At 39.6% G+C, this 27,880-nt stretch overlaps 1 protein-coding gene across 5 annotated transcripts in view; it reads right to left on the reverse strand.

Moving 5' to 3' along the window:
- sgcd (sarcoglycan, delta (dystrophin-associated glycoprotein)) overlaps positions 1 to 27,880 on the reverse strand; it is a 469,726-nt gene that overhangs the window by 173,828 nt on the left and 268,018 nt on the right. For all 5 annotated transcript variants that reach the window (XM_052588189.1, XM_052588187.1, XM_052588188.1 and 2 more), the window contains exon 2: positions 11,919 to 12,104. In XM_052588189.1, coding sequence (XP_052444149.1) covers positions 11,919 to 12,104 — 186 coding nt within the window. The remainder of the gene's footprint in view (positions 1 to 11,918; positions 12,105 to 27,880) is intronic.

Genomic DNA, 27,880 nt, shown 5'->3' on the forward strand with positions numbered 1-27,880 from the left:
TAGAACCAGGAAGTATGACCATATTAGCCCGGTCCTGTCCACACTGCACTGGCTCCCTATCAAACATCGTATAGATTTTAAAATATTGCTTATTACTTATAAAGCCCTGAATGGTTTAGCACCTCAGTATTTGAATGAGCTCCTTTTACATTATACTCCTCTACGTCCGCTACGTTCTCAAAACTCAGGCAATTTGATAATACCTAGAATATCAAAATCAACTGCGGGCGGCAGATCCTTTTCCTATTTGGCGCCTAAACTCTGGAATAACCTACCTAACATTGTTCGGGAGGCAGACACACTCTTGCAGTTTAAATCTAGATTAAAGACCCATCTCTTTAACTTGGCATACACATAACATACTAATATGCTTTTAATATCTAAATCCGTTAAAGGATTTTTAGGCTGCATTAATTAGGTAAACTGGAACCGGAACACTTCACATAACACCGTACTTTCTACATCATTAGAAGAATGGCATCTACGCTAATATTTGTCTGTTTCTCTCTTGTTCCGAGGTCACCGTGGCCACCAGATCCAGTCTGTGTCCAGATCAGAGGGTCACTGCAGTCACCCGGATCCAGTACGTATCCAGACCAGATGGTGGATCAGCACCTAGAAAGGACCTCTACATCCCTGAAAGACAGCGGAGACCAGGACAACTAGAGCCCCAGATACAGATGCCCTGTAAAGACCTTGTCTCAGAGGACCACCAGGACAAGACCACAGGAAACAGATGATTCTTCTGCACAATCTGACTTTGCTGCAGCCTGGAATTGAACTACTGGTTTCGTCTGGTCAGAGGAGAACTGGCCCCCCAACTGAGCCTGGTTTCTCCCAAGGTTTTTTTCTCCATTCTATCACCGATGGAGTTTCGGTTCCTTGCCGCTGTCGCCTCTGGCTTGCTTAGTTGGGGTCACTTCATCTACAGCGATATCATTGACTTGATTGCAAATTAAAACAGACACTATTTCAACTGAACAGAGATGACATAACTAAATTCAATGATGAACTGCCTTTAACTATCATTTTGCATTATTGAGACACTGTTTTCCAAATGAATGTTGTTCAGTGCTTTGGCGCAATGTATTTTGTTTAAAGCACTATATAAATAAAGGTGATTGATTGATTGATTGATGATTTTTTTTTCTTATTGACTAATGTTGATTTGAATCACATGTAGTGAATCACAAGACTACTACTGATGTTGAAGCACTATACAAATATGTTTTCATGCTGCCACTGAAAGGAAGCAAAGATCATAATTACACAAATCAAGGTTGTGGTTATTCAGAAAATATTTTTTGATGCTAGCATTGTCAGATTTTAAATGGAATATTCTTTTAAATGTGGTCTTTTCAATTAATAGTTTCATAAAACCATCTAAAACATTAACTTTGTCATTGAAATGATCCTTGGCTTTACTAAAAACAGAAAGGTCTGACTGAACACTTGAAACTACAAACTTTATTCTTCTACTCAGAGCTCAAACTACTGACACAAAGGCCAGGCCTCAGGGGAAAGGACAGGAACATCATCAAATCATCATTTGGAAATTTAGAGACTCTCTACACCAGCTTTTAAACTGACAGTTATTGTTTTCCCAAAGAGTTCAGTTAATTCTGGTTTGAGTATCACTGCAGGCCAAGAAGAGCTGCACTCTGTATATGTAAATGCCTGAGTTCTCTAGAGTTCACTGATTCATGTTCACAATTGTCCCATGCCTCACACAAAACCCATGTGGCGGGCTGTTGGTGGGACTCTGAAAAAATGGCAGATTTAGTCATGACACTTTTCCATAATAGCTTTGGAGGGTGTCAATGAGGCAGCGCTTCAATGAGAGCAGGCAGCACAAGCTAAATTTTTTTTATTATTGATATAATCAGAGCTGCCCGAATCAGAGAATCTACAAAGAAAATTCTTAATTCTAAATATTTAATTCTGTACCAGCCCTCCAACCAAGCTGCCACCCAGCAATTTGAAGTGACATAAATCAGTGAAACATCCAGCTGCTCATCTACTTCTACTCTCTGAACAGACCTGATCTCCACAGGCCCCTTGACAACCCAGTGTCCTTCACAAAATCTTACTTTTGAGTAACACTACCTTTACAGGAAAGCTCAGAATCTCAACATAATCCAGTTTAATGAATTGAAGTATCACCCACATTTTGCATAAACACAACATTTAATATGCATAAATTACACTGCAAACTCATTTTAGTCACAGTTAAGGATTAAACCCCATATATATACTGTAAAATACTTCAAGTAATCTACAGTAGGTGGCCAACCAAAATGTAGTTTCTACCCCCGCAAGTTTATAAATTGATATGGTAAAATGTCACAGTGCATGTTAAATAGCCTAAATGAACTTGTATCTTATAGTATTCGAAGACCTTGATTGTATAATTTGATATTTTTAAATGAACAGTTACTGTATAAAATGGGACAGCAACATTTATATCAAACAGTTTTATATTGTCCACAGCTGAGCAACGTGGGAGGCAGGGTCTTTTAATAAATAAAGTTTGTGAGAGGAAAAAAAAAAATTAAGTCATGTATAAGTTGAATTTTATTCCATTTAGAAATAATAATGGCAGGCCTAATAATGTTATAGCTACCAACAGGATATTTTTAATTCCCTTCACTTTACAACAAATCCTTTAAATTTAACAAATTTTTCAGGATGTATTCATACATTATATTCATTAAAATTATTAATTTTACCATGGTGAACATGCCTAGGTAACAGTTGCTGAACGACCAGTTTGAAAGTTCGGCACGACTGCCTAGAGGGAGAATTGTGACAATCGTGTCCAAATGCCGTGTGCCATGGAAGGTGGCTTAAAGTTTGTTAAATGTGTTTATGACATAGTTCTGTTGGATGACGATGCCAATTTTTACCACGAAGCCACGAAACCAGTGTTCCAAATGTATGCGTTTTGGAGGCTGCTTAAAAAGGCCGGAAGGCCAAAACAAGAGGAATGATGCTTTCCCAACAGGAATGTACTAATTTGGACAAAGGCTTAAGGAATTTTCAAATTAGGCCACCAATCGCTAAGCTGGCAACACAGTAGGCTACGCATTATTTTTTTAGGTTGCCCCATCAAATGTTACTAACCTGTCTACTCTTCCCACAGCCAAGGAGGGGGAAGATGGGCCTATTGGTTAGAGAGTTTGACCCCTAACCCTAGGGTTGTGGGTTCGAATCTCGGGCTGGCAATACCATGACCGTGGTGTCCTTGAGCAAGGCACCGAACCCCCAACTGCTCCCCAGGCGCTGCAGCATAAATGGTTGCCCACTGCTCCGGGGGTGTGTTCATGGTGTGTGTGTGTTCACTGCCGTATGTGTGCACTTGGATGGGTTAAATGCAGAGCACGAGTTATGAGTATGGGTCACCATACTTGGCTGAATGTCATGTCACTTTCACTTTTTTTTCACTATCAACAACTACAGCAGTCGAAGCAAGCTCTGTAGGCGGTCAAAGCAGCTATCTCTCCTCTTCTTCTCATGCTCCCCTTTACTTATCTGTTTCTCCTCACTGCTGCAGCAGTGTCTGCTCCCGCAGGAGCCTTTTCTGTATCTGCCGCAGCAGTGTCTGATCCTGCAGGAGCCTTTTTCTGTATCTCCTCACTGCCGCAGCAGTGTCTTCTCCCGCAGGAGCCTTTTCTGTATCTGCCGCAGCAGTGTCTGCTCCTGCAGGAGCCTTTTTCTGTATCTCCTCACTGCCGCAGCAGTGTCTTCTCCCGCAGGAGCCTTTTCTGTATCTGCCGCAGCAGTGTCTGCTCCTGCAGGAGCCTTTTTCTGTATCTCCTCACTGCCGCAGCAGTGTCTGCTTCCGCAGGAGCCTTTTCTGTATCTGCCGCAGCAGTGTCTGCTCCTGCAGGAGCCTTTTTCTGTATCTCCTCACTGCGGCAGCAGTGTCTGCTCCCGCAGGAGCCTTTTCTGTATCTCCTCAAAAAAAAAAAAAAAAAAAAAAAAAAAAAAAAAAAAAACATTTTTCATCATTCTATGGGTCATTGGTTCTCTTCTGGCAAAAGTCGACATCACCTCCGCTTCCAAGTTATGCCTATTCATCCTAGGTGGTGGTGATAGTATTACGTATCGATTATAGTTAAGACGATATTAGACTCATTCTCCTATTATCGTATTTTATTATCATTATTAGGCGGCCACTATAATTCAGCTACCAAACTGCTCCGTTATTCCATTTCACTCCTGCCTGTGCTTGCACTGTAGGCGATGAAGAAGTCTCAGTCCACAAACAGACATACATCGTCTGCAGATACAAGGTATTTCATTGCACTTTAACAAGTAATCTGGTATGCGCTATATTTTAAACAAGCCTCACTAAGTTTAATGCCTCAGTTATGTTAGAATGTATCTCATTCTTTTGTTTCTGTGGTGTTGTGCTGGTCTCATCATGAGGCGCATCATCCGGAGAGCGTATGACCAATGCATCAGTTTCAACTAAACCTTCCTCCAAATATATTTACCGGTCTTGAATACTATATTTAACATGTTTGTTACGTCCATATTAGGGTTTAATTGTTGAACTTTAAATGAAATTCCCTATTGTTTCACCATTGACCGATTTCCAGATCATTTAGATAGATAACTTCTGTGTGCAGATGCGGCAAATTTTTCACAAGACAAGCGAGATGACCGTAGTACCCGATTACATGAACTATCTGTTTTAAATATAATAATTTCATATTTAACATCAGTTAATCAGTGCATCTGAAAGTTTATTCTTTTAGACTATCGGTGATTCCATAGGCTCTCTTTCTTTCACCTGCATGGTTTAAAACAGCAAAAAGTCATGCCATGACAAGAACAGAGTCTCTCTTTTCCTCCACCCAAGCACGATTACATACGTATACGTATCGTCGATCTCACGCACTGACAAGATAACGATTGACAATGGCCATATCGCTGATTAATGGCACTCATCTGAGGTACACTGGCACAGGAAATTCTATTTATTTTTTGTACACTTAATTTTTCAAATACAATGACTGCACCAAGATTTTCTGACTTTATATCGGAAGCAGCTCATTGGATTCGTTAAACAATTATGCAGTATCCTCATAGCATCTACCCTTTAGACAACCAAATTGTTCTTAGTATTGAACCCCTGTCAGGCACTGCAAGAGTGCTGCCAGCTTGATCCAACCTTTGCCTTTTCCGTAAAAAAAAAAAAAAAACCCTCCTTCACTGTCAGGCCAAATACTGGCCATACAACTTTACCCTTCTGTCTTACATTCGGATAGGCTTTCCCGTCTGATGCCGCGAGTAATTACCTCCCATCAGACGTCAGTGAGAGCCTCCCGCCTAGACCACATTACTTTTCCTTTCTACGGTCGGTGAGGCTTACCCATTCGACACTGTAAGTATTGAGCTCCCGTCAGATGGTTGCTAAGTCTCCCGCCCAGACAACTTTTTTCATCCTTTGGTCAAAAAGGCTTACCAATCCGACGCTGTCAGTATTAAGCTCCCTCGGGATGCTGGCGCGAGCCTCCAGGCCACACACCCTTACCTTTTCCTCCTACAGTCAGTGAGGCTTATCCGTTCGATGCCTTGAGTATTTGAGCTCCCATCGGACGCCGCGAGAGCCTCCTGGCAACACAACTTTACCTTTCCGTCTTACATCCAGAGAGGTTTACCCGTTCGATGCCTTGAGTATTGAGCTCCCATCGGACGTCGGCGAGAGCCTCCCAGCTAGACAACCTTACCTTTTCCTTTCTACGGTTGGCGAGACTTACCCGTTCGGTGCCTTGAGTATTGAGCTCCCATCGGATGTCGGTGAGAGTCTCCCAGCCACTTAAACTTTACTTTTCCATGCTACGGTCGGGGAGGCTTACCCGTTCGATGCCTTGAGTATTGAGCTCCCATCGGACGTCGGCGAGAGTCTCATGGTCACCTAAACTTTCGTTCCTGTTTGACGGGTGGCGGTGCTCGCATATGACGACAAGAGTCTCCACTTCCCGCCAAACTCTGTCCAAATATTTTCCCCCGCGTCTGGTGAGGCTTACCCGTTCTATGTTTTGAGTCCTGATCTTCCATCAGATGCTGCGAGAGCCCGCGCAGTCGGGTTTTCCTTTTCCGGCTCCCTGGCCGGCGAGGCTTACCCGTCTGATGCCGTTGAGTATTGTGCTCGTGTCAGATGTCGGCGAGAGTGCTCCCGGTCGGGTTTTCTTTACTTGCTGCCCACAAACAGGTGTTATCCATCTGATGGCGTGAGTATTGATCTCCTGTCGGGTTTCGCAAGAGTCCTCTTTGTCGGCCGCCCAAAGCCTATTTATCTGCTCAACCGAGAGGACTTACACGTCCGTCGTCCTGAGTCTTGATCTCCAGTCGGAGGCTTCATGGATCCTCTCAGTCAGTTATCTGCCCTTGTTGCCCACTGACTAGCAGGGGCTCATCAGCCAGTAGGGCCCGTACGCCAACACCGTGACCTATTCCGGTCGAGACAACTCGGGCCCTCCTGGTCGGGCAATCCAATCACGTCGCTCCTCCACTATCACCCGACCGGGCGCCCTAAATCACATAGTCCGACACACGCAGCCAATGGTGCCTATTTCTCCAATAGGTAAAGTTGCAATCACTGGAGTACATAGGCTCTTCCGACCTGCCTTTTTTAAATATCAGTCCCCGCCAGATCTCAACGCTATTGTGGGGTGGTCCTTAGTCTGGCAGCTGTCCTTTCCGCTATTGCTTTTTGGGGGATACTCTAGGTTCGGGCCATTCCCGAGCTCGGAGCCCCTTCCCCGGACAGCACGCCAAATATGCATTATAATACTTCAGCTAATTATATGTAAGTGTGAACTCGTGAAATGTATTTGCATAACAAGGTTCGGGAGGAGCACGTCAGATACTTAGCCTAATTAGCACAGGTGGAGCCACTTAAGATAATCAACCTTAGGGTATAAATACAGCTGAATTAGCCTTCCATGTCTCCATTGACGGTTTATCAGCATCCCCCCTCCACCCCATCTCCTCCACTAAAGTTAATTTTACACTTTTACATATACGGGGGGGGGGGGTAATCTAGGTTCGGGCCATTCCCAAGCTCGGAGCCCCTTCCCCGGACAGCACGCCAAAAATGCATTATAATACTCCAGCTAATTATATGTAAGTGTGAACTCGTGAATGCCAATTCCACACTGCACGATTTTCAGACTCATCGGATAGCCATTTTTTTCACACTGCGTGACTATTTGGAGTAGCATTCAGTTGCTGCTGTGATCACATTGTATGATGGATCGGTGACAGGGGGTTTCACATTGCATGACTTAACAAATGAAACCATAGAATGAACTGATATGATGTCATTTCGAACAAAATCAGGACAAAACAAAGTTTGTTTTTAGTTTGTTTTGGCAGTTCGAAACAGCTCACCAAAGCAAACTTTCTGGGGGAGTTCGTATTGGCTCCTAAACACATTTGAGGTTGCATTGGTACATGGCGTCTATGCAATCGTTGGGTGTGTTCTGAAACTCCACCTTCTATGAAGTTCAATTTTATTTTATTTTATTTTTTCAGTTCGTTCCTCATTCTGCTGATGTCCTACAGGAGAGCAACATCACCTGAATACAATGGAATGTCAAATAGCTGAGCTGCACAAATATATCTGCACCTGTACTATCGCTGGTGGAGAGACTTTAAAGATTCAGAGAAAGTATTTTATTCCTAAAAAGAAATTGCAATGAAGCTTGGTGTCGACGACCCAAAGCTATGCAAAAAGTGATGAAGAGAAACAACCGAGACAAGTTTTCCAAAACCATGAAAAGAGTGAAAGGAAAGAGTAAAGATATAAGGTAGCAAGTACCAAATAAGTGTTTCAAATAAATGTTACACCATAGTGCTGCTCTCAATAAGCTAATTTAAAGGGTATACAGAAAATGAAATGCCAAATGAATATATGTCACAGGGTGACTAACTGGTAGGCACGGTCAACAGGTGTAATAATGGGAATGTAGAATAAGAAAGAAATCGATTGGCCCCCTGGAAGCTGGCAGGGTGGGGTTCTCTGCTTTTTTAGGTCGAGGGTAGGAGAAAAAGGGGAGAGTTTTTATTTGTCCTTGAGTTGAATAGACGAGTGAGAAAACTCACGGAATGGCAAAGAAGACATGGTGAAATGAGCCCTGGTATTTGGTAATAGAGAGTTGAACGAAAGGAAAAGAAAGAGGTTACGCTGAAGCGAGGAGGAGATTGCTTCATGTAATGAACTCGGGCTGGATCAGAACTCAAGGAAATCAAGGACGCCAGTGTTGTTTAAGGGGAGTAGCAAGTTACCTGCTCCCCTGGCCAGTTAAGTGCTGTTTGTTTCTCTTTCTGATTCTTCGAGGCGACTGGAGAAATTGATCACATCGTCATTGTAGTGCGTAGAATGAGTCGCTGGACTGCAACCTGAACATGGATGAGCTTATCGCCCTGGAGGAATCTCCATGTGAACCACGTGATAAAGGACAGAGACTGGCATGTTGTATATGAAGGTTGGCTCTGAACATCGTTGCTTGAACTGCTTGAATATGCTATATGATTTATTTGGGTTTTCTTTTTCTTTTTTTCTTTTGTTAGTCTTTTTTATTTTTTGATTCACTCTGCCTGTCACATATACAACTATTTTTATCAAAAGTAAATCATGACACCACATAAAATACAAAAGGTGTAACAATGTATCCAGTTTAATAAAATAAATGAACACTAATAAAATAAAGTAATAAACTGACTCCAATATTTTTTTGTCCTTCCACATCATGCTAAAGTTTTCAGACTATGAGACTTTCACACTTCCCATAAAGGAATGACTATGGAATGGTTCTTTTGTATTGCAAACATGATTCTTAACTCTGAACTGCTGCTAATCATTATTCTATTTTCTATAACATTCTGACCATTGGGGCCCGTCTCAAACCTAGATTGCCTACACTTATCATTTCATAGTTGTTGTATTTTTGTCTCCCAAATGAAGAATGAAAACCAACTTATTATTATTATTATTATTATGTTTTTTTTTATTTTTTTATTACAGTTACATTTGACAAACCATATGCACTTGCTTAAGTGTTTTAACATGAATGCTAATTTTCAACACCAGTCCACAGGAGATTTTTCAGAGAAAAAAAAAAACAATGCTAATAATAATAGTAAATTAACAATATTACAATAAAAGTAATAAGTTAGCTTGAAATAATGGGGCCTCTAGCGTGCTAAACATTTTGCGGGTGTCGGCGACGTGTTGCCGATTCTTTCAGATCATGTCTTTGACCAACTCACACTGCGTGATTGTCACTCACGTGAATGAGCTCCAAATTTTTATCCACTTTTTATCCACATTTGTCGGCAAATTATCAAAACATGTCAGCGAGTGAAAAATGTGGCTTAAATTGTGCAGTGTGAACTCAGCATCAGTTTCTGAAAACTGTTGTCAGTCTTTGTTTCTTACTTTGAATGTGTATCAGAAGAGCAGGGAAGTTTTGTGACAGACATCTGTGGCCTGTCTGGCCTATGAATTATCCTGTCACACTTAACATCCTCAAATACACACACTCCACATTTCAGTTAATTTATTTAAATACATTTCAAATGCAAAAAGAACATCACATATTCACAATTTTTTTTTGTTAAAGTTTATTTATTTTATTTTTTATTTTTTCAAACTTGAACAGACAGAAAAAGATTTCCCTACAGTCAGGGGCGGGTCTACGTGGTGGCCAGGGGGGGCACCGGCCCCCCCAGAAATTCGATTGGCCACCCCAGGTGCCCCCCCTATAAGATGTCTTGTGATTGGTTCATTTTATGGCCAATCATTTTATAGACTCTACTGAAGTTCGCGATTCAAAGAAGTGCAGCCGCAGCGTCGGTCGTCAGAGAAACAACCGCTTGTCGCGGACTTGGACTTTTACTTTATCAAGTGTGGGAAGTCAAGACACCAGTGATGAGAAGTTCTGATCATTTTACCGACTCGAACTTTTGAGTCGCGTTCAGCAAAATGAACGAATCTTTTTCCGATTCATTTCGTTCATTTTACCAAAATGTAGTTACGTGTTACTTCCCCAACACATCTAGTACTTACGCAAACGTTGATCACACTACAAACAATACAAAAATAAAATGCTATAAAGATACAGAAAAGATTAATGAATTCTTTACCTGGGTCTTCAGTCTGTGACTAACTCACCTCTTGTCTGACAAGTCTTCGGGTTCAAATCATTCCTTAATCACATGACAGCCACATACGCTATTTCTGACATTTCTGTCACTGTGTTTTTGTAACTGTTTCTTGAGGATCTGTGGTGTGTTATTATTGTATAAATAAATAAAACCTTGTTATAAATAAAATATTGAATAATTTGTCTTTTTGACTGTCTATCAGTAAATAAATACTAGGCTATATAATAATCCAAGTATTTATAGCCTAGTTAAATTTTTTATCCAATTCTGAGTTTGCTGGTATAATAATTGCTTAAATTGGTCTTATATATGTATAAGATGCTTGCTAAAAAAGGACATAATGACATAAATTAAAAGCAAATTACATTTTGAATCCTAAACAAGTAACACTACAGTTCTATAGTCTAATCTGAAGGGTGAACTCAAAAGACATAAATCATACAACAAGGTAATTTTTGGAGATTACAATCCACTGTAAAAAAAAAAAAAAAAAACTTCAAAGTGATGTCGCCGTCATAGAGACGACTCGTTCTTCCCTAGTCACATTAAAGATTCGAATCGTTCAAGAACGACACATCACAAAACACCGAACAAAGAGCTGGTAGGTAACCTTTATGTATGGTTTAATATGTTTGTAAGGTTTTCTCAGATCAATATTTTTACACCGTCAGGCTCTGCTCGCGTTGGTCGTGGTTGATTTCAATCGAATGTTCAGTCAAAGTTTAATAAAACACAATAAAAGTAAAATACGCTGCGGGCGCTTTCAAACAATAAACAGTCATGGTGATTTGCATATTTTGTATCAGTTTATTTTGTGACAGTGACCAAATAGCAAGATTGCACCGAATGACAATATGCACAGAATGTTCCATAATAATAATTGTATGGTGACACGTTACTTGTTAATGCATGAGAGTAAGTCAGTTAGATAGTCAGTTAAATTGTCAGGCCTAACTTAGTCATTTACACGTGAAATGACATGGATGCATTCTGTGCATTTCATTCACAATTAGATTTTTTTTTTTTTTTTTTTTTGAGATTGAGAATAACAGACACACATAAGTGTTTCTTTTGAAGGCAAGGAAGAGAGCAGTGCCAAGCCATGAAGTAAAGATATAGGGAGTTTCTTTCAAAAAAAAAAAAAATATATATATATATATATATATATATATATATATATTCTCAAATGTAACTTAATAGATATATACAGGGATGACAAAAAAACTAAATTAATAAAAAAAAGTGGTTTATTACTGCATTTGTTTACAAGTAACTTTATTCAAGTAAAAAAAAATAAATCAATAAAATCAATAGGATTTACGTAATATACTGTAGTATTTAGCTTTTTTTTTTTTTTGGTCACTGGCGGCCACCCCATTCGGAGGTAGTGCCCCAGCATGGCCCCCCCACTGAAAATGTCCTAGACACGCCCCTGCCTACAGTTACTCTGCAAAGAGTTCATCCACTTGTACCAGTCCTCTAAGGATGTAGATTCTACAAAGTGTTAAATCACCTCAGGTCTCAGAAAACTGAAAATATGTGTGAAAGCCTCAACATATCAACCACTGAGAGGCAAATTAAAGCAGTGGTTTGCCTGGCTGAAGCTCGGAGAATGCACAGAGAGAACTGGCAGATCACTACAAAAGAGACCTGTCATTTTTGCTCACTTCTAAGTCTGTCAAAGAATCAATGCCTGGCAGGTGCTAATGAAGGCCAGAGTAAAAGACTGCACTTACTATAGTGAAGTTCATAACTTTGAGGATCCAGATGGTTAGAGCAAGGTTGACCACTATGAGGATCATGAGGAGTAGGACAAAGAAGTAAAGGCAACGTTTCCGCCAACCATAGATCCCCACTTTATACACTTGTGGTTTTTCAGTACTCTGGACATTGTTTCTATGAGGGCACTGTTCCTGGGTCATCTGCAAGAAAACACAAATAAAATGTTGATTACGTTAATTGAAACTTTAAATTAAAATTGGATTTAGAGATCATTGACTCTTTGTGGTCCTAATATGATATTTATTTTAAAAAAATGATTAAGAATGCAATTATTGTACATACTGTCCAACGACATACACTTTTTCCTTCTTTTTTTTTTTACCAATAAAGTCAAGTGATCCATAAAAATGCAGAAAGAATCTGAAATAAACAGGAAATTGGATCACAAGTCAAGAAAAATAAGTTAAAGTCTTGATTGTACAATGTCATGTGGTGCAAATCCCCAGAGCATTATGGTATTTATAAATTCATATTCAATTTTATTATATCTGTTAAAATAATTGTTATCTTGAGAAAAAAAAAACAGCAACAACAAATATTTTGAATGTAAAGATTGGGGTGTGTTCTTTCACATATTCAGTGTGTTCCTTTTTTTTGTGTGTGTTTTGTACTTTTTAAAAAATTGGCACATTAAAATAGATTTTGAAAATATTTCAATGTCTTTGATCTGCAATGGGTGGCAGTTGATTGGCTCTTCTTTAACAGCATTAGCTCAATGAAATACGTCTTCCTTCCGTTAGAATGAATATTTTCCTGCCTTACTAAATTTTGGGCTCATGATCAATAAGTTGTATTTGCCTTAATCTGATTTAGTAAAGTCAAACCGCAGACAGTGAAGCTGCATCACTGAGCATGAGTCCCGCGCTTTGTGAGGCGGGAACAGAGGATTCCGCTTGGTCTTAAAGCCTTCCGCAAACACCCATGATCACAAATAACAATGATTTTCCTAAAATGATGATTAATTATTAATTGATAATTTGTTATTATCATTATGGTCTTGTGAAAATAATAATATGGGCTGTGAGAAAATAATGAATACAAAGAGTAGTGCTGCTGAGTGCAGGCATGTTTCAGCCCAGTAACACACTGTTCTTCACATCCAAAAAACAGACCAAATTCAGTTCAGCTGAAGGGGGTTGGGTTTTTGGGGGTAGTTATGCATGACTTGTGGGGGTCGAGATAAAGGTGTGAATTGCTCTTTCATATGGACAGTGTCTTATGAGGCTTTCACTTGCTGAACTGGTTTATATAGGACTGTTGTTTTGGTTATAGACTAAAAAATGGTCTGCCCCCACATAAAAGTTTTCTAGTTCTAGTCAATTCAACTAATCAGAGGTTTATATTAAATTTACATAATCAAATCTTAATGTATTCCGCGCTCAAGCACATGAATTAAGTTTACCACAAAGCACATGCAGAAGTAGCCTAATAATCGTGTAAATTGTGAAAAATTTGACATTTTAATTATTTATTAATAAACAAATGTTTTCTTGTCAGCTGCAGGATGAGATAAATGCAACATTCACAGATTACAAGATTTGTTTTCATTTAAAAAACATTTCAAGCTTTCTGTAAATATATTTTTAATGTATGTGAGACACCACAATATTATGTTAATTAAAAAATTATAAATTCATTATCAGGAAAAAAATTAAGTGATGAGACGGTGCCTTCCTGTCATTAATGCACATTAATAATTTTTGCACAAACACTTGAATATGAGCATCATAGTTTTCACTGGCTCCAAGGGCGCTCCATCATGAGTACAATTCATGCCAACAGCCCATAATATAACTGCATATTCAGCAAGAATTCATGTTAAACCCATTTAGCTATAGCTTGATCAAAAGGTTACAATGACTACAAGAGTCGAGCGGGATGTTAAGAGTTTGTCTATTTCTATTACTGATTATTTTCGGGTTAAAGTATGATTTTAACAGATTCACACGCAATCGCTTTCACAATAATGCATTCAAACAAATGTAATCTTACAGTGCTACTACATTATCAGCATGCTATCTGATTTTGAAATCTTTAAGAAGTTAATCAATCTGTTTAGATAAAATAACTGACAAAAATGTACTGTTATTTTCATCACAAACAAAATTTTCACAGTAAAAAGCAGTAATTAAAGATTTAATGCATACAATGTTATTAATTTGGCATGTGATATAGGGAAAAAAGTTTACACAAAATAGCTTAAGCCACTTTGAAACTCTCCTGTTATTTTTTTTAATTATTATTATTTTATATGCTACGTTATGAACATTAAATTTCAAACATACTGAAATACTTTATTCACGGAGTGAAAGCGGAGCGTGTTTTTGGTATCAGTGCGCGGGTAGGGGAAGTTATTGCTGCTCACAGACTCAGCTGCGAGTGAGAGAGACGTTTCACAGATGAAATGAACATGACCGCGGGGAACACAAGCACAGCACATCCACCAAAAATAAACCTGCAGTAATGCTCATTGATCGACTTGCCAAGATTTACTTTTGTAAGTCGCATGGCAGTAAATAAATAATGACCATGCAGTCAATACAGATATTTAATAAAAACATTAAAACAAGCAGGGCAGTAAAATAAACAATAAAAAAATGCTCGCCAGGTCTACACAGGACACAAGTGGAGCAATCCAACAAATGACAACAGAAGCCAGTGATACACTGGACAAGATCCCCATCAGTGAACTGATGCTCGTTCTGTTTATGATGAAATTTTTTAAAATGTATTCGTCATTTGAATATTGAATTAAAAATCGGTTTAAATCATAAATCAGTTTTTTCTAAAATAAAAAAAAATCTGGGACTTTTTTTTTTAGGCCATATGCTATTGCCCTACTTTAAAAGTAAAGAAGGCTCCCTTTAAAATCACTTCAGTTGTCAATTACTAAAGCCCTTTTTTACATTGTGTGAATTTTGTTGATTATAATGAGAGAACTTGAGTTTAATCGTAAGGACGTTTTAATAATCCGTCCATTCTTTAGAGTTTCAAAGAATTTAATCGTGCAGGTTTAATTTTATTCATTTCTTTATTTAGGCAAATTAGGCCTAAATAATGGGAATGAAATTATACAGTGCCTCACGTTTAAACATTAAAGGGGGGTGAAATGCTGTTTCATTCATACTGAGTTTTTTACACTGTTAAAGAGTTGGATTCCCATGCTAAACATGGACAAAGTTTCAAAAATTAAGTTGTATGTTTGAAGGAGTATTTTTGTTCCCAAAATACTCCTTCCGGTTTGTAACAAGTTTCGGAAAGTTTTTTTTCGAGTATGGCTCTGTGTGACGTTAGATGGAGCGGAATTTCCTTATATGGGTCCTAAGGGTACTTCTGCCGGAAGAGCGCGCGCTCCCGTATAGCGAGGCTGAGCACAGACATTTCACTGATCAGAGCGAGAGCATCGCGAAAAGTCACAAAAGAAGTGTGTTTTTGGTTGACAGGGCAAGACAACCCTGCACAGATTACAATAAAAAAACAGCATTAAGGGACCAGTGGATGGAGTTTATTTTTACAGAGCATCAACGGAGTTGTGCAAGTGTTTTTGTTTGTTACCTACTGGCACTCGTGATTCTTTAGCTCCGCCCACATGACGCGCCTCCAGCCGGTCGTGTTTTTCCGGGAAAAATCGGTACAGACTATCTTTCTCTTATGAATATAATAAAACTAAAGACTTTTTGGAGTTATGAAGAATGCAGTACTACTCTATAGGTATTCAAGATTAACAGGATATTGAGTGAAAACGAGCATTTCACCCCCCCTTTAACAATTTCTTCAGTTTACAGACAAATGTTATGTCAAAATAAAGGACAGGTAACGAATAACAAAAATTTATGTTGTTTAATTAAAGGAAAAAATATATTTACATTTAAAATATAAATTAAAATATAGGCATAATATATGAAAATATTGACATTTTGCATATTAATCCATGTAGCCTACCCCCCCTAAAATAGGCTACCAATTTTAATGCTCCGATGCAAAGTAAACCACAATTTCTTTTGAATAATATAACGCATAATTAATATAATATAAATAATACTGCACACCTTTTAAATGTGTCAAATCTAAAATATGGTTTAATACCATGTAGCTTAGAAAATATAAGCACAGACTCAGGCACTGTTACAAACACGCCAGGTTCCACCTCCACACAATCACAGCGCACACCCTCACCTGAATACTAGTCATCACCACCTGCTCCTCATCATCCACTCATCAGCGCTGCACCATATAAGCCACACACACGCACCCAGTCATCGTCCGGTCACGTTCGCGACAAGATCATTCCTGTGTGCTAACTATTAGGACTAACTCCTCTTCTACCTTCTCTCTAAGGATTGCCTCCGAAGATTCCGATTCCCCTATAGTGCGTGTGTGTGGTTCACCATCCCTTCTCGAAGTCACTACCTTCCTGACACGGATCCCAACGCCCATCCACTCCTCACTGCCTGCTCCTCTGCTTGTGTCTTAAAAATAAACACCTTCATCTGTTACTCCTCTGTTTCATGAGTGTTCCGTAACAGATGACAGGACCCGCACCGAGAGACACAAGCACGAACCTCACGGATCCCTTCCAAGACCTAGTTGATGCATTCCGTCGGACACTCATGTCAGCACCAGCATTCCAACCACCAGCGAGCACTTCCGCCGATCCCGTCATACCTCCTTCACCTGCCGTGCATGCCAGTCCCATGGCCAGGCCGGCGCCCTACTCTGGTTCGGCGGAGGAATGCAGCGGTTTCCTGCTTCAGTGTTCACTGGTCCTGGAGATGCAACCGGTCCCATATCCTACGGACCGCTCTAAGGTAGCATTCATCATTTCTCAATTACAAGGCAAGGCATTACTGTGGGCAGATTCTCTCTGGACTCAAAATAACACAGTGATTCAGTCATTTTCTAGCTGCGTCGAACATTTCCGCAATGTTTTCGGCAGACCTGCCTGGGATTCTTCAATAGGTGAGAAGCTATACAATTTGAAACAAGGGGAAATGTCTGTCAATGAATATGCCTTACAGTTCAGAACTCTGGCAGCCTCCAGTGGATGGAACGAATAAGCCTTGTTAACTACCTACCGCCAAGGACTGGAACCCAGAGTGCGGTTGCATCTCGCTGCCTCGAGCGATTCATCCAGCTGTCCATCCGCTTCGCCACTCGTATGCAGTCATGCTTAGAAGAGCACCAGGGCCAGGCGCATTCCTCTAAACCTCTCTGCCGACCAGAGAACGTCAGCTCCCCAGAACCAGAATCCATGATTGTGGATTCATACCGCCTCACTATGGCGGAGCGTCAAAGACGGCTGGCCCAGAACTTATGTTTGTACTGTGCAGCTCCGGGGCATACCATAGCTGGGTGCCCCGTTCATCCTCCTCGTCCCATGGTGAGTGCCATTCTCCCTTCACGATACCAAATGAAACCACTCACCACTGTTGTGAGACTTACTGCCACTAATGTATCTCTTCCAGTTTCCGCCCTCCTCAATTCTGGGTCAGCCGGCAACTTCATCTCTGGCGCCCTCTGTCGTCAGCTCAGGCTCCCAACCACGGCCACGCCGGCCGCACACCAGATCCACACAATCACCGGCAGGACGTTAAGCAAGAAGGACGTTAAGTATTCCAGGACTTCATACATGAGGTGCTCCGGGATTTCCTCCACCAGTTCGTCCTAGTCTATATTGATGACATCCTGATATACTCCCGGAGACTGGCAGAACATCAGCGCCGTGTTGCGGAGGTCATGCAACGCCTGAGGGACTAGCAGCTCTATCTGAAAGCAGAGTAGTGCTCATTCCATCAACCCTCAGTGCAGTTCCTTGGGTATACCATCGACCGCAGTGGCATCCGGATGGACGAGGGGAAGGTAAGCGCCGTCAGGGACTGGCCCATTCCTACCACTATTAAGGAACTGCAGCGATTCCTTGGCTTCGCCAACTTTTATAGACGATTAATTCAGAATTTTAGTATTATCACCAGCCCTCTAACCAACCTCCTTCGCCAGAAGCCCAAATCCCTGTCATGGACTCCTGCCGCCACCGAAGCCTTCCAGGCCCTAAAGCAAGCCTTCACGACCGCCCCACTACTCGTGCATCCAAACCCCGAACTGCCATTTATTGTGGAAGTGGACGCCTCAACCACTGGAGTGGGAGCGGTCCTTTCCCAGCAGCAGGGGACGCCCAGCCGCCTCCATCCATGTGCCTTCTCCAGGAAACTCAACCCGGCGGAGGTTAACTATGATATCGGGAATAGGGAGCTACTTGCCATCAAGCTTGCCCTGGAGGAGTGGAAACATTGGCTGGAGGGAGCCAAACATCCGTTTCAAGTTCTCACTGACCACAAGAACCTGGAATACCTTAGAGCAGCCAAGAGACTCAACCCCAGACAGGCCCGCTGGGCGCTATTCTTCACCCACTTCCAATTCTCCATCTCCTACCGCCCAGGGGTAAAAAATATAAAGGCCGATGCTCTATCCAGATGTTACGCACCCAAAGAAGGGTCAGAAGACCCTGAACCCATCCTTCAGGACAAGGTCGTAGTCGCCCCTATCACCTGGTCAGCTGAGACTCTACCTCCTGCCGAAGCTCCTAACAACACCCCGCCAGGTTGCCCACCAGGACACCAGTACATCCCCAGGACACGGCACACTCCACTCATCCACTCCACCCATACATCACTTGGCATTGGTCACCCGGGGTCAATGAAACCCTCTCGTTGCTACGGGAACGCTTCTGGTGGCCCAACATGGCCTCGGATGTCAGAAGGTACGTGAGTGGATGTACCAGCTGTGCCATTTCCAAGAGTCCTCGCCATCTACCATCTGGCAAACTCCATCCTCTGCCTGTTCCCAATTGCCCGTGGTCACACCTAGGGGTGGATTTCATCACGGACCTTCCACCCTCTGACAATAGCACATGTATTCTAGTAATTGTGGATAGATTTTCTTAAGCTTGTCATCTTCTTCCTCTGAAGGGTCTCCCCACTGCCATGGAAAAGGCAGAACTAATGTTTAACCGTGTCTTCAGGTACTTCGGCATCCCGGAGGACATCATGTCGGATTGGGGCCCCCAGTTCATTTCCCGGGTATGGAGAGCGTTTCCCTCCCTCCTAGGTGTGGCCATCAGCCTGTCATCCGGCTATCACCCACAATCTAATGGGCAGACGGAGAGGAAGGTTCAGGAGATCGGACGCTTCCTCCGTACCTTCTGTCACAGCCACCAGAACTCCTGGAACCAATTCCTGGGGTGGGCCGAGTACGCACAGAACTCCCTCCGTCAACCCACCACCGGACTCACACCCTTCCAGTGTGTACTCGGCTACCAGCCACCTCTATTCCCCTGGTCAGGGGAATGTGATGTTCCCGCAGTCGACTACTGGTTCCGGGAGAGCGAGAGGGTCTGCGACGCGGCTCATCATCAGTTACAACGGGCGCTTCGCAGATGCAGGATGGCAGCCGACCTTCGCCGGTCCGAGGCCCCCCAGCACCAACCCGGTCAGAAGGTCTGGCTGTCTACCCGGGACATCCGCCTGCGTCTACCCTGCCGCAAGCTTAGTCCCAGATACATTGGCCCGTTCACTATCACCCAGCAGATCAATCCAGCCACCTACAAACTCCAGCTTCCCCCGAGTACCGGATTCACCCCACATTCCACGTATCACTCCTGAAACCTCACCCTCCCTCTGTTTCTCCCTCCACAGAACCTGGCGAGATGGAAGCCCCCCCTCCTCTCCTCCTAGATGACGGCACAGCCTATTCGGTCAGGGACATCCTGGACTCCCAGCTGCGTGGTGGGCAGCTGGAAAACCTAGTGGACTGGGAAGGATACGGTCCAGAGGAACGTTCCTGGGTCCCACGCAATGACATCTTACCTTGCTGGATACCTTCCACTCCATTCACCCCAACCGACCAGCTCCCAGGGGAAGAGGACGCCCACCACATCGTCGGGGTCACCGGCCCTCAGGAGCGGGCCCTGGGGAGGGGGGTACTGTTACAAACACCCCAGGATCCACCTCCACACAATCACAGCGCACACCCTCACCTGAATACTAGTCATCACCACCTGCTCCTCATCATCCACTCATCAGTGCTGCACCATATAAGCCACACACATGCACCCAGTAATCGTCTGGTCACGTTCGCAACAAGATCATTCCTGTGTGCTAACTATTAGGACTAACTCCTCTTCTACCTTCTCTCTAAGGATTGCCTCCAAAGATTCCGATTCCCCTATGGTGCGTGTGTGTGGTTCACCATCCCTTCTCGAAGTCACTACCTTCCCGACACGGATCCCAGCGCCCATCCACTCCTCACTGCCTGCTCCTCTGCTTGTGTCTTAAAAATAAACACCTTCATCTGTTACTCCTCTGTCTCTTGAGTGATCCGTAACAGGCACAGGCTTGACATTTATCCTGCTTGTTTTCGTTCTAAGAAATGCACATAACTTCATAAATACCAAACTTTCATCTGTGAATATTAAATTTTAAATATTTAAACTATAGTGTTTTTCTTTCATTTTCCGTGACTGAAGCAATATAAGGTGCACCGGATTATAAGGTGCATATATAAGAATAGAAGACACTGCAGTCAAACGTTTGACTGGGTTTGAGTTATGCATCCACTAGATGGAGCTGTGCTAAAGGGAACGTCAACATTTTGACAGCACCTTGATCCATATATAAGGCACTCCGGATTATAAGTCGCACTGTCATTTTTTGAGAAAATTAAAGGCTTTCTAAGTGCGCCTTATAGTTCGGAAAACACAGTAATATTAACCAACTATAGAAACATGCCTGACAACAGTAGTGATAGAAAAATACCCTTACAGTGCTTTCACACTACAGTGGCAAAGCTCAGCCCAGTGCTACTGGCATTAGCTGCATTTCCACCATCGTCCAGTGTGAGCCAGGGCTTAAAACAGGCCTGGTGGGTCTAATAGCCACGGGCCAGTAGCACCGAGGCCAGAATAGCGTAGGGTTTCCACAGTCAGGGTCTGAAGTTCTGCTGCTCTTCACTTAACCTGCCCTTTACACGCCTCTCAGGAACAATGTCACGCGACCCCATCATTTCACCAACAAAGAGAAGTTATCAGAAAACTAAGAAATAAGTCTCCAGACGTGGAGAAACTCCGCCTTTGATCATAACCCCTCCTCTAGCCCCAGCTGGCCCACTTTAGCCCAAGGTTTTCATTGGGCCAAAAAAAACCTGGCCGTTGGCCCAGAGAAAGCCCCAATGAGGCACGATAAGTGCCTGTGGAAAGGCGACTGGCCCTGGCACGCACTAGGTTTAAGCTCGACCGTGGAAACGTGGCTATTGAGAGTAGGGTTGGGTGTCAAAAATCGGTTCCATTTTAGAACTGGTTACAAATTTCGAAGAACCGGGTATTCAATAATTAGTCTTAATGTTATTGTAATATAAATTACTAAAATCTTATTTTTCTTCAGGTAATCATCAATGTTGCATTTGTCATTTTCACACAGGGTGACACACTGAATTTGGTAATGTAATAGTACATGCTTAGTTACTAATCTCTGTTCATTATTTTCTTAGGCTGAAAGATCTGAAAAAGATGCTACAAAAGAAGTTGATGTTGGCATTCTCATCATCACTGAAGAAGGCGGGATTAGCAGAGCATTGCTAGAAAGGGAGATGGTGGATGTTGCAGTGGTTCTGGAGAAGAAGATTGTCAAACGTGACCTTGGAGATGTTGCTAATGCCTTAGGTACACTCATGTCTTTACCCAGCCGGCACATGTCCGACCGTCAACGTTGAAATATGGTCAGTAGTGGTTTCAATGTTGATTCAACGTTTAAAGCTGAACGTTTAAAAACTTCTGCCACATGACCAACCTTCAACGTTGAAATAAGGTCAGCTGTTTTAACTTTCAAACAACATTGAAAATGTTTAATGCTAAATGGTTGAAAAGGTTAACAAACTTTTATTTATATTAAATTAAGATTATTTTAATAGCATTTTACAATATTTTAATCATGATACCTATCCTAAAATCTAAAAGGTTTATGTTATCATCATTAACAACAATAAAACTAAATACATTTAGCTGCTTTATCACGTGGAAACAATACCTATTGGTAGTTTTATTTTATTACTTTGATCATGATTGGTTAATCTGGATGTCATTCAGGAAGCTGGCCATTGAATCATTACGTGCCTTCTGATTTTGAAAATATGACCATTAATATCGTCATCGAGTGAGGCTGAGGCGGCTGACTGTGAGCTGCTGCTCGTTGTAACTGTTTGGTCGGTCCCGAATTATTTTAGATTTGCCTATTTATTTATTTAATTATTATTATTATTTTTTTTTTACCGAATTTGAGTCATGACATGTCATTGGAGAACAAAAATCTGTCATTTGAACACAAGGAGGGTCAGATGTGTTCAGCGAGGTCCTGCAAAATGAGGTAAGAAAATCCCTATCTTTATCTTTTGAAAATGGTAAAGTATAACATTACCAGAGTTTACAAATGGGTAACTTAAAGGACCAGTAACCCACAGGGGATAATAAATGCCTGTGTGTGTGTATTTTTGTATTGCTTTATCACAGATGCTCAAGTTAGATGTTCATCTGTTGTGTTGCTGGTTAATTATGTTACTATCTGTTATTTGAGATATTTTTCCACATTTTCCTAATATGAATCCCATGCATTAGGTGTGTTATGTTTATATTATTATAATAGTATATAGTGTTTTCTGAAAAATATAATTGCAAATTTCGGTACAATTTTAAATGAATTAATGAAAATGAATTTAAAATGAATTAGGATTGTTTAAAGCAGTGGTTCTCAGTGGCAGGCCTGCTCTAGTGGTTACACAGGGGAATCACTAAATTAAATATTAATGTTAATACATTTAATGTAATCTGTAAGTAAGTGAGGGAGTAAGTGTGGGAGAGTCATTAATGACATCATTTTCATTTTTGGGTGAACTATCTTAAGGTACCAAAACTTGTTGAAGACAGAAACGTTATGATATGGAAACTTATTTTTCATGTTTTTTAGATAATTACTTGGCACATACTTTTCATACTACTTGTTACACATGTAGCAACAGTAAATATGAAATGTCAATGTTTGTTTTTAAAGGTGTTTTTTTATACCAAACAATTACTAAATCATGCAATCAAGCATGCTGTCAACTTTGAAATAAAATGCATTGCATGTTCTTAAATGTCCACTCTGTTTTTATGTAGTACTGTAGAAAATAGAAACTTGAGTTGTTTGGGCAAATTTCATAGTTCAGTCAGTTGAATGAACTTAACATTACCAGTGAGATGAACTATTCTTGAAAAAGTAACCTGGCTGCCTTAATGGAAGTTAAATCAACAAGACGCTTAGTTTGGCCTATTTGTATTTAGTTTGCACAACTTATACTTGCAAGTTTATTCCACAAAATGCTTCGTTCAAACAACTCAATGTTTGTTGGTCTCACTACTTTTATGTTTCAACTCATTGTGCCACAACCTTCTTGTCTAGTTGGGCTTACTAAAAACTTGTTGGTTATACAAAATATTCAGCTTCACCTTTGTTACCCCAACTATTAATTCTAGGTTTAAGGAACTCGAATATGTGTAAACAACAAATGTTTTTTTTTTTTCAGCTTGTTGAACTAAACATTTTAAGGCAGCCAGGTTACAAATTAAGTTGAATCAATTGTATTTTTTTAATTTTAAATTTTTTTTTTTTACTGTGTGTGTGGAACTGTTTTACACTTCTTATAAAGTATTGTTTTTATTTATTTTTACATCTCCGCTGTATTCTTGTGGGAACAAACCTGTGTGTCTTTATTGGACCATTTATTTCCCTGGGTGAAATTCCCAGAGTGGCGTAGTCTGTGTTACTAGAATTTATAGGTTCAGTGGGTTCTGGGGATCCACCACCTTGTTGTGGTCCAAATTGACAAGAAATAAATAATTCTGGGGTGCCACATGGAAGTTTCTTGCACCTGCAATTAAATACACCCTAAAAGAAGACTTAAAAAAACAAATGTCTTGAAAACATTAAGACATTCCTGGGCTCAACTGTAATGAAGGTGCATGAAGGACAGATCAGGTGAAACTTTACACTTTACACTGCTGGTTCCCAGGGAGAGGCTGAGATGGCAAATTATTCATCTGTGAACTGATGTGTTAGTGTCCTGTCCTTGTCAGTGGCAAACATTACAGATGTTAGTCTGTATGGAAACAGGGACCGATTAAAAAATGAAAATTACTTAAAGCTAAATTTTAAAAAGTAATGATCTAAAAAGAAAATTTTGCAACTTCTCGAGCAGACTTTAGCTATTTTCCACTGAAAATAGTTGGCAACTCTGCAACCACCCATATACACTTTCAACAGAAAAAAAAAAAAAGTTAAATGCCTATAAAATGTAACATTCAAATTGTCGGTTTACTACTGATCACGCATTTTTCACATTTTAGTTTAATAGAACATGCAAATGTGACCAATTCTGTTCAGTTTAGGATACTTCTCTTCTCCACAATGTGAGCAACATAGATATTGAATTTATGATCCATGCTGTTAGTTATTATTATTAATAATAATACTTGGGTTTATGCATAATCATACTCCATCACAAGAACTATGTAATTATTCTTACATAAACAACTGGAAAAGACATCATGCAAGTCTATAACTCTGTTGTGTATTTCAGATGATGTCACATTCTACAGTCTTGTCATCTGCAAACTGCAACTCACTTAGGACTTCCAGCCATTATATTGTACTGTAAATACTTTTCAAAAGGAGTTTGGTCTTCATTACATAGAAGATTAAATAAAGATTTTCACTAGTTAAAATGCTAATTCTTGATATCAGGAATTTAATTTCAACTAGTAAACATGATAATTCTTGATCAATAATTTTTAACCTGGGATTGGCAATAGGCAAGCCATATTGTCTTTTATTCATTCACAGGATATAATTTCTTGATATCAACAATTCAATTTTCACTATTTAAAATGCTAATTATTGACATCAGGAATTATATTTCAACTAGTAAAAATTATAATTCTTTATATCTGTAATTGTATTTTCAATAGTTAAATGTCACTGCCATTCAAATTTAATTGTTGATATCAAGAATTCCTTTCTTACTAGTTGAAATTCTGATATCACATATCAGAAATACAATTCTTATTAGTAAAAACCTTTATTTTTTATATCAGTAATCACATGGTTACTAGTACAGATGTTGATTCTTGATATCAACAATTTAATTCTTAAAATCAACAATTCACATTTTTACTGGTAACAAAGTAATTATTGATATCAACAAAGGCAGTTGATTTCTTAAATTTCCCTTGCAACTAGTGAAAATAGAATTACTGCTATCTTAAATAATATTTTAACTAGTAAAAATACGTGCACAGATATGCTTAAATGCCATTTTTATATGTAAGATTAGCTATGGTAAAGAGATCATGAATATTAATAAGATTTTATGACTCTCCTCGTTTTAGTGTCAGCCAAAGATGGCAGAAGAACATCCATGTGCAGAAATCGCTCCTCCTTTATTTATTTGTTTTGTCATTGAAATTTGAAAAGCATTTTATGGCTGGATTCTTTTTTTTTTTTTTTATTATAAAAAATATTATTTTATTGGACAACAAGTCCTTCTGATAATTAAAGAAAAAGTGAACAAGGCATTCATTTAGTTTTAAAAAATAACTTCTTGTCACTTTTTCAGCTGTTTATTTTGGTTTTATTACACTTTCTTCTAATACATCAAATAAAAAATACAACTAAAAGGAAAAATATAACAGATAATAATGCTTCATACAAAGGTTTTACATTTTTTATTACAATTTTTTTGTTGTTGTTTATATATCTTTGGCTACATGAATGAGTCGTATCCTAATAGGAATTATATATATATATATATATATATATATATATATATATATATATATATATATATATATATATATATATATATATATATATATATATATTAGGGCCGGGACTTTAACGCGTTAATTGAGATTAATTAATTACACAAAAAATAACGCGTTAACTAAGATTAATTAATTACAGAAAAAAATTCCCGCATTTTTAATAACTTATTTTTGCACCGCGGAACGTTTCTCACTGGATGAGTTTCGGCGGGACCGATTATACTGGAGCACCAACTAGCGTTCGCATATCACCGCAGCAGCACATCGAGCCTCAAGTATCACCTAAACGCAAAACATATAGCAGCTAGCGTGGACTTTACATTTTATGTTGAACTATGTATTATTTTGTTGGTGCAACAGTTTATGTTGAACTCTTCTTATTGTTTTGGCCAAGGTTTGTATACTTAGTATGTTATGGCCTCTGAAGCTACAGAGAGATGTTTTCTAATAGTCAGTGTTTCCAATGTTCTGAATGTAATTGACAGTATTGTGTTTTACTTAAAAAAAAAAAAACACTTTACAGAAGGTTCCAGCACCTATAAGCTTCCTGAATTTCTGAAATGTACTATTTCTAAATTGTTTCTAAATATGCTATTGCTACACTTCATGGCAAAAATTGCACTGGTCTGCTAGACTTGGTTGAACAAAAATAAACAATATTTTGTTGCTTAAGCTTATGTATTCAGTCATTATTCAATGGTATACTATAAATCCATGTGAAAAAAAATTACTTCTCACTGTTCTCAGGTCAAATATTTATATGCGATTAAAATGCGATTAATTTCGATTAATTAATTACAAAGCCTCTAATTAATTAGATAATTTTTTTTAATCGAGTCCCGGCCCTAATATATATATATATATATATATATATATATATATATATATATATATATATATATATATATATAAATATATACATACATATATATATATACATACATATATATATACATATATATATATATACATACATATATATATATATATATATATATATACATACATATATATATATATATATATATACATATATATATATATATATATATATATATATATATATATATACAGTATTGTTCAAAATAATAGCAGTACAATGTGACTAACCAGAATAATCAAGGTTTTTCGTATATTTTTTTATTGCTACGTGGCAAACAAGTTACCAGTAGGTTCAGTAGATTCTCAGAAAACAAATGAGACCCAGCATTCATGATATGCACGCTCTTAAGGCTGTGCAATTGGGCAATTAGTTGAATTAGTTGAAAGGGGTGTGTTCAAAAAAATAGCAGTGTGGCATTCAATCACTGAGGTCATCAATTTTGTGAAAGAAACAGGTGTGAATCAGGTGGCCCCTATTTAAGGATGAAGCCAACACTTGTTGAACATGCATTTGAAAGCTGAGGAAAATGGGTCGTTCAAGACATTGTTCAGAAGAACAGCGTACTTTTATTAAAAAGTTGATTAGAGAGGGGAAAACCTATAAAGAGGTGCAAAAAATGATAGGCTGTTCAGCTAAAATGATCTCCAATGCCTTAAAATGGAGAGCAAAACCAGAGAGACGTGGAAGAAAACGGAAGACAACCATCAAAATGGATAGAAGAATAACCAGAATGGCAAAGGCTCAGCCAATGATCACCTACAGGATGATCAAAGACAGTCTGGAGTTACCTGTAAGTACTGTGACAGTTAGAAGACGTCTGTGTGAAGCTAATCTATTTTCAAGAATCCCCCGCAAAGTCCCTCTGTTAAAAAAAAGGCATGTGCAGAAGAGGTTACAATTTGCCAAAGAACACTTCAACTGGCCTAAAGAGAAATGGAGGAACATTTTGTGGACTGATGAGAGTAAAATTGTTCTTTTTGGGTCCAAGGGCCACAGGCAGTTTGTGAGATGATCCCCAAACTCTGAATTCAAGCCACAGTACACAGTGAAGACAGTGAAGCATGGAGGTTCAAGCATCATGATATGGGCATGTTTCTCCTACTATGGTGCTGGGCCTATTTATCGCATAC

The sequence above is a fragment of the Carassius gibelio genome, chromosome B21 (assembly GCF_023724105.1).
Source record: "Carassius gibelio isolate Cgi1373 ecotype wild population from Czech Republic chromosome B21, carGib1.2-hapl.c, whole genome shotgun sequence".
NCBI lineage: Eukaryota > Metazoa > Chordata > Actinopteri > Cypriniformes > Cyprinidae > Carassius > Carassius gibelio.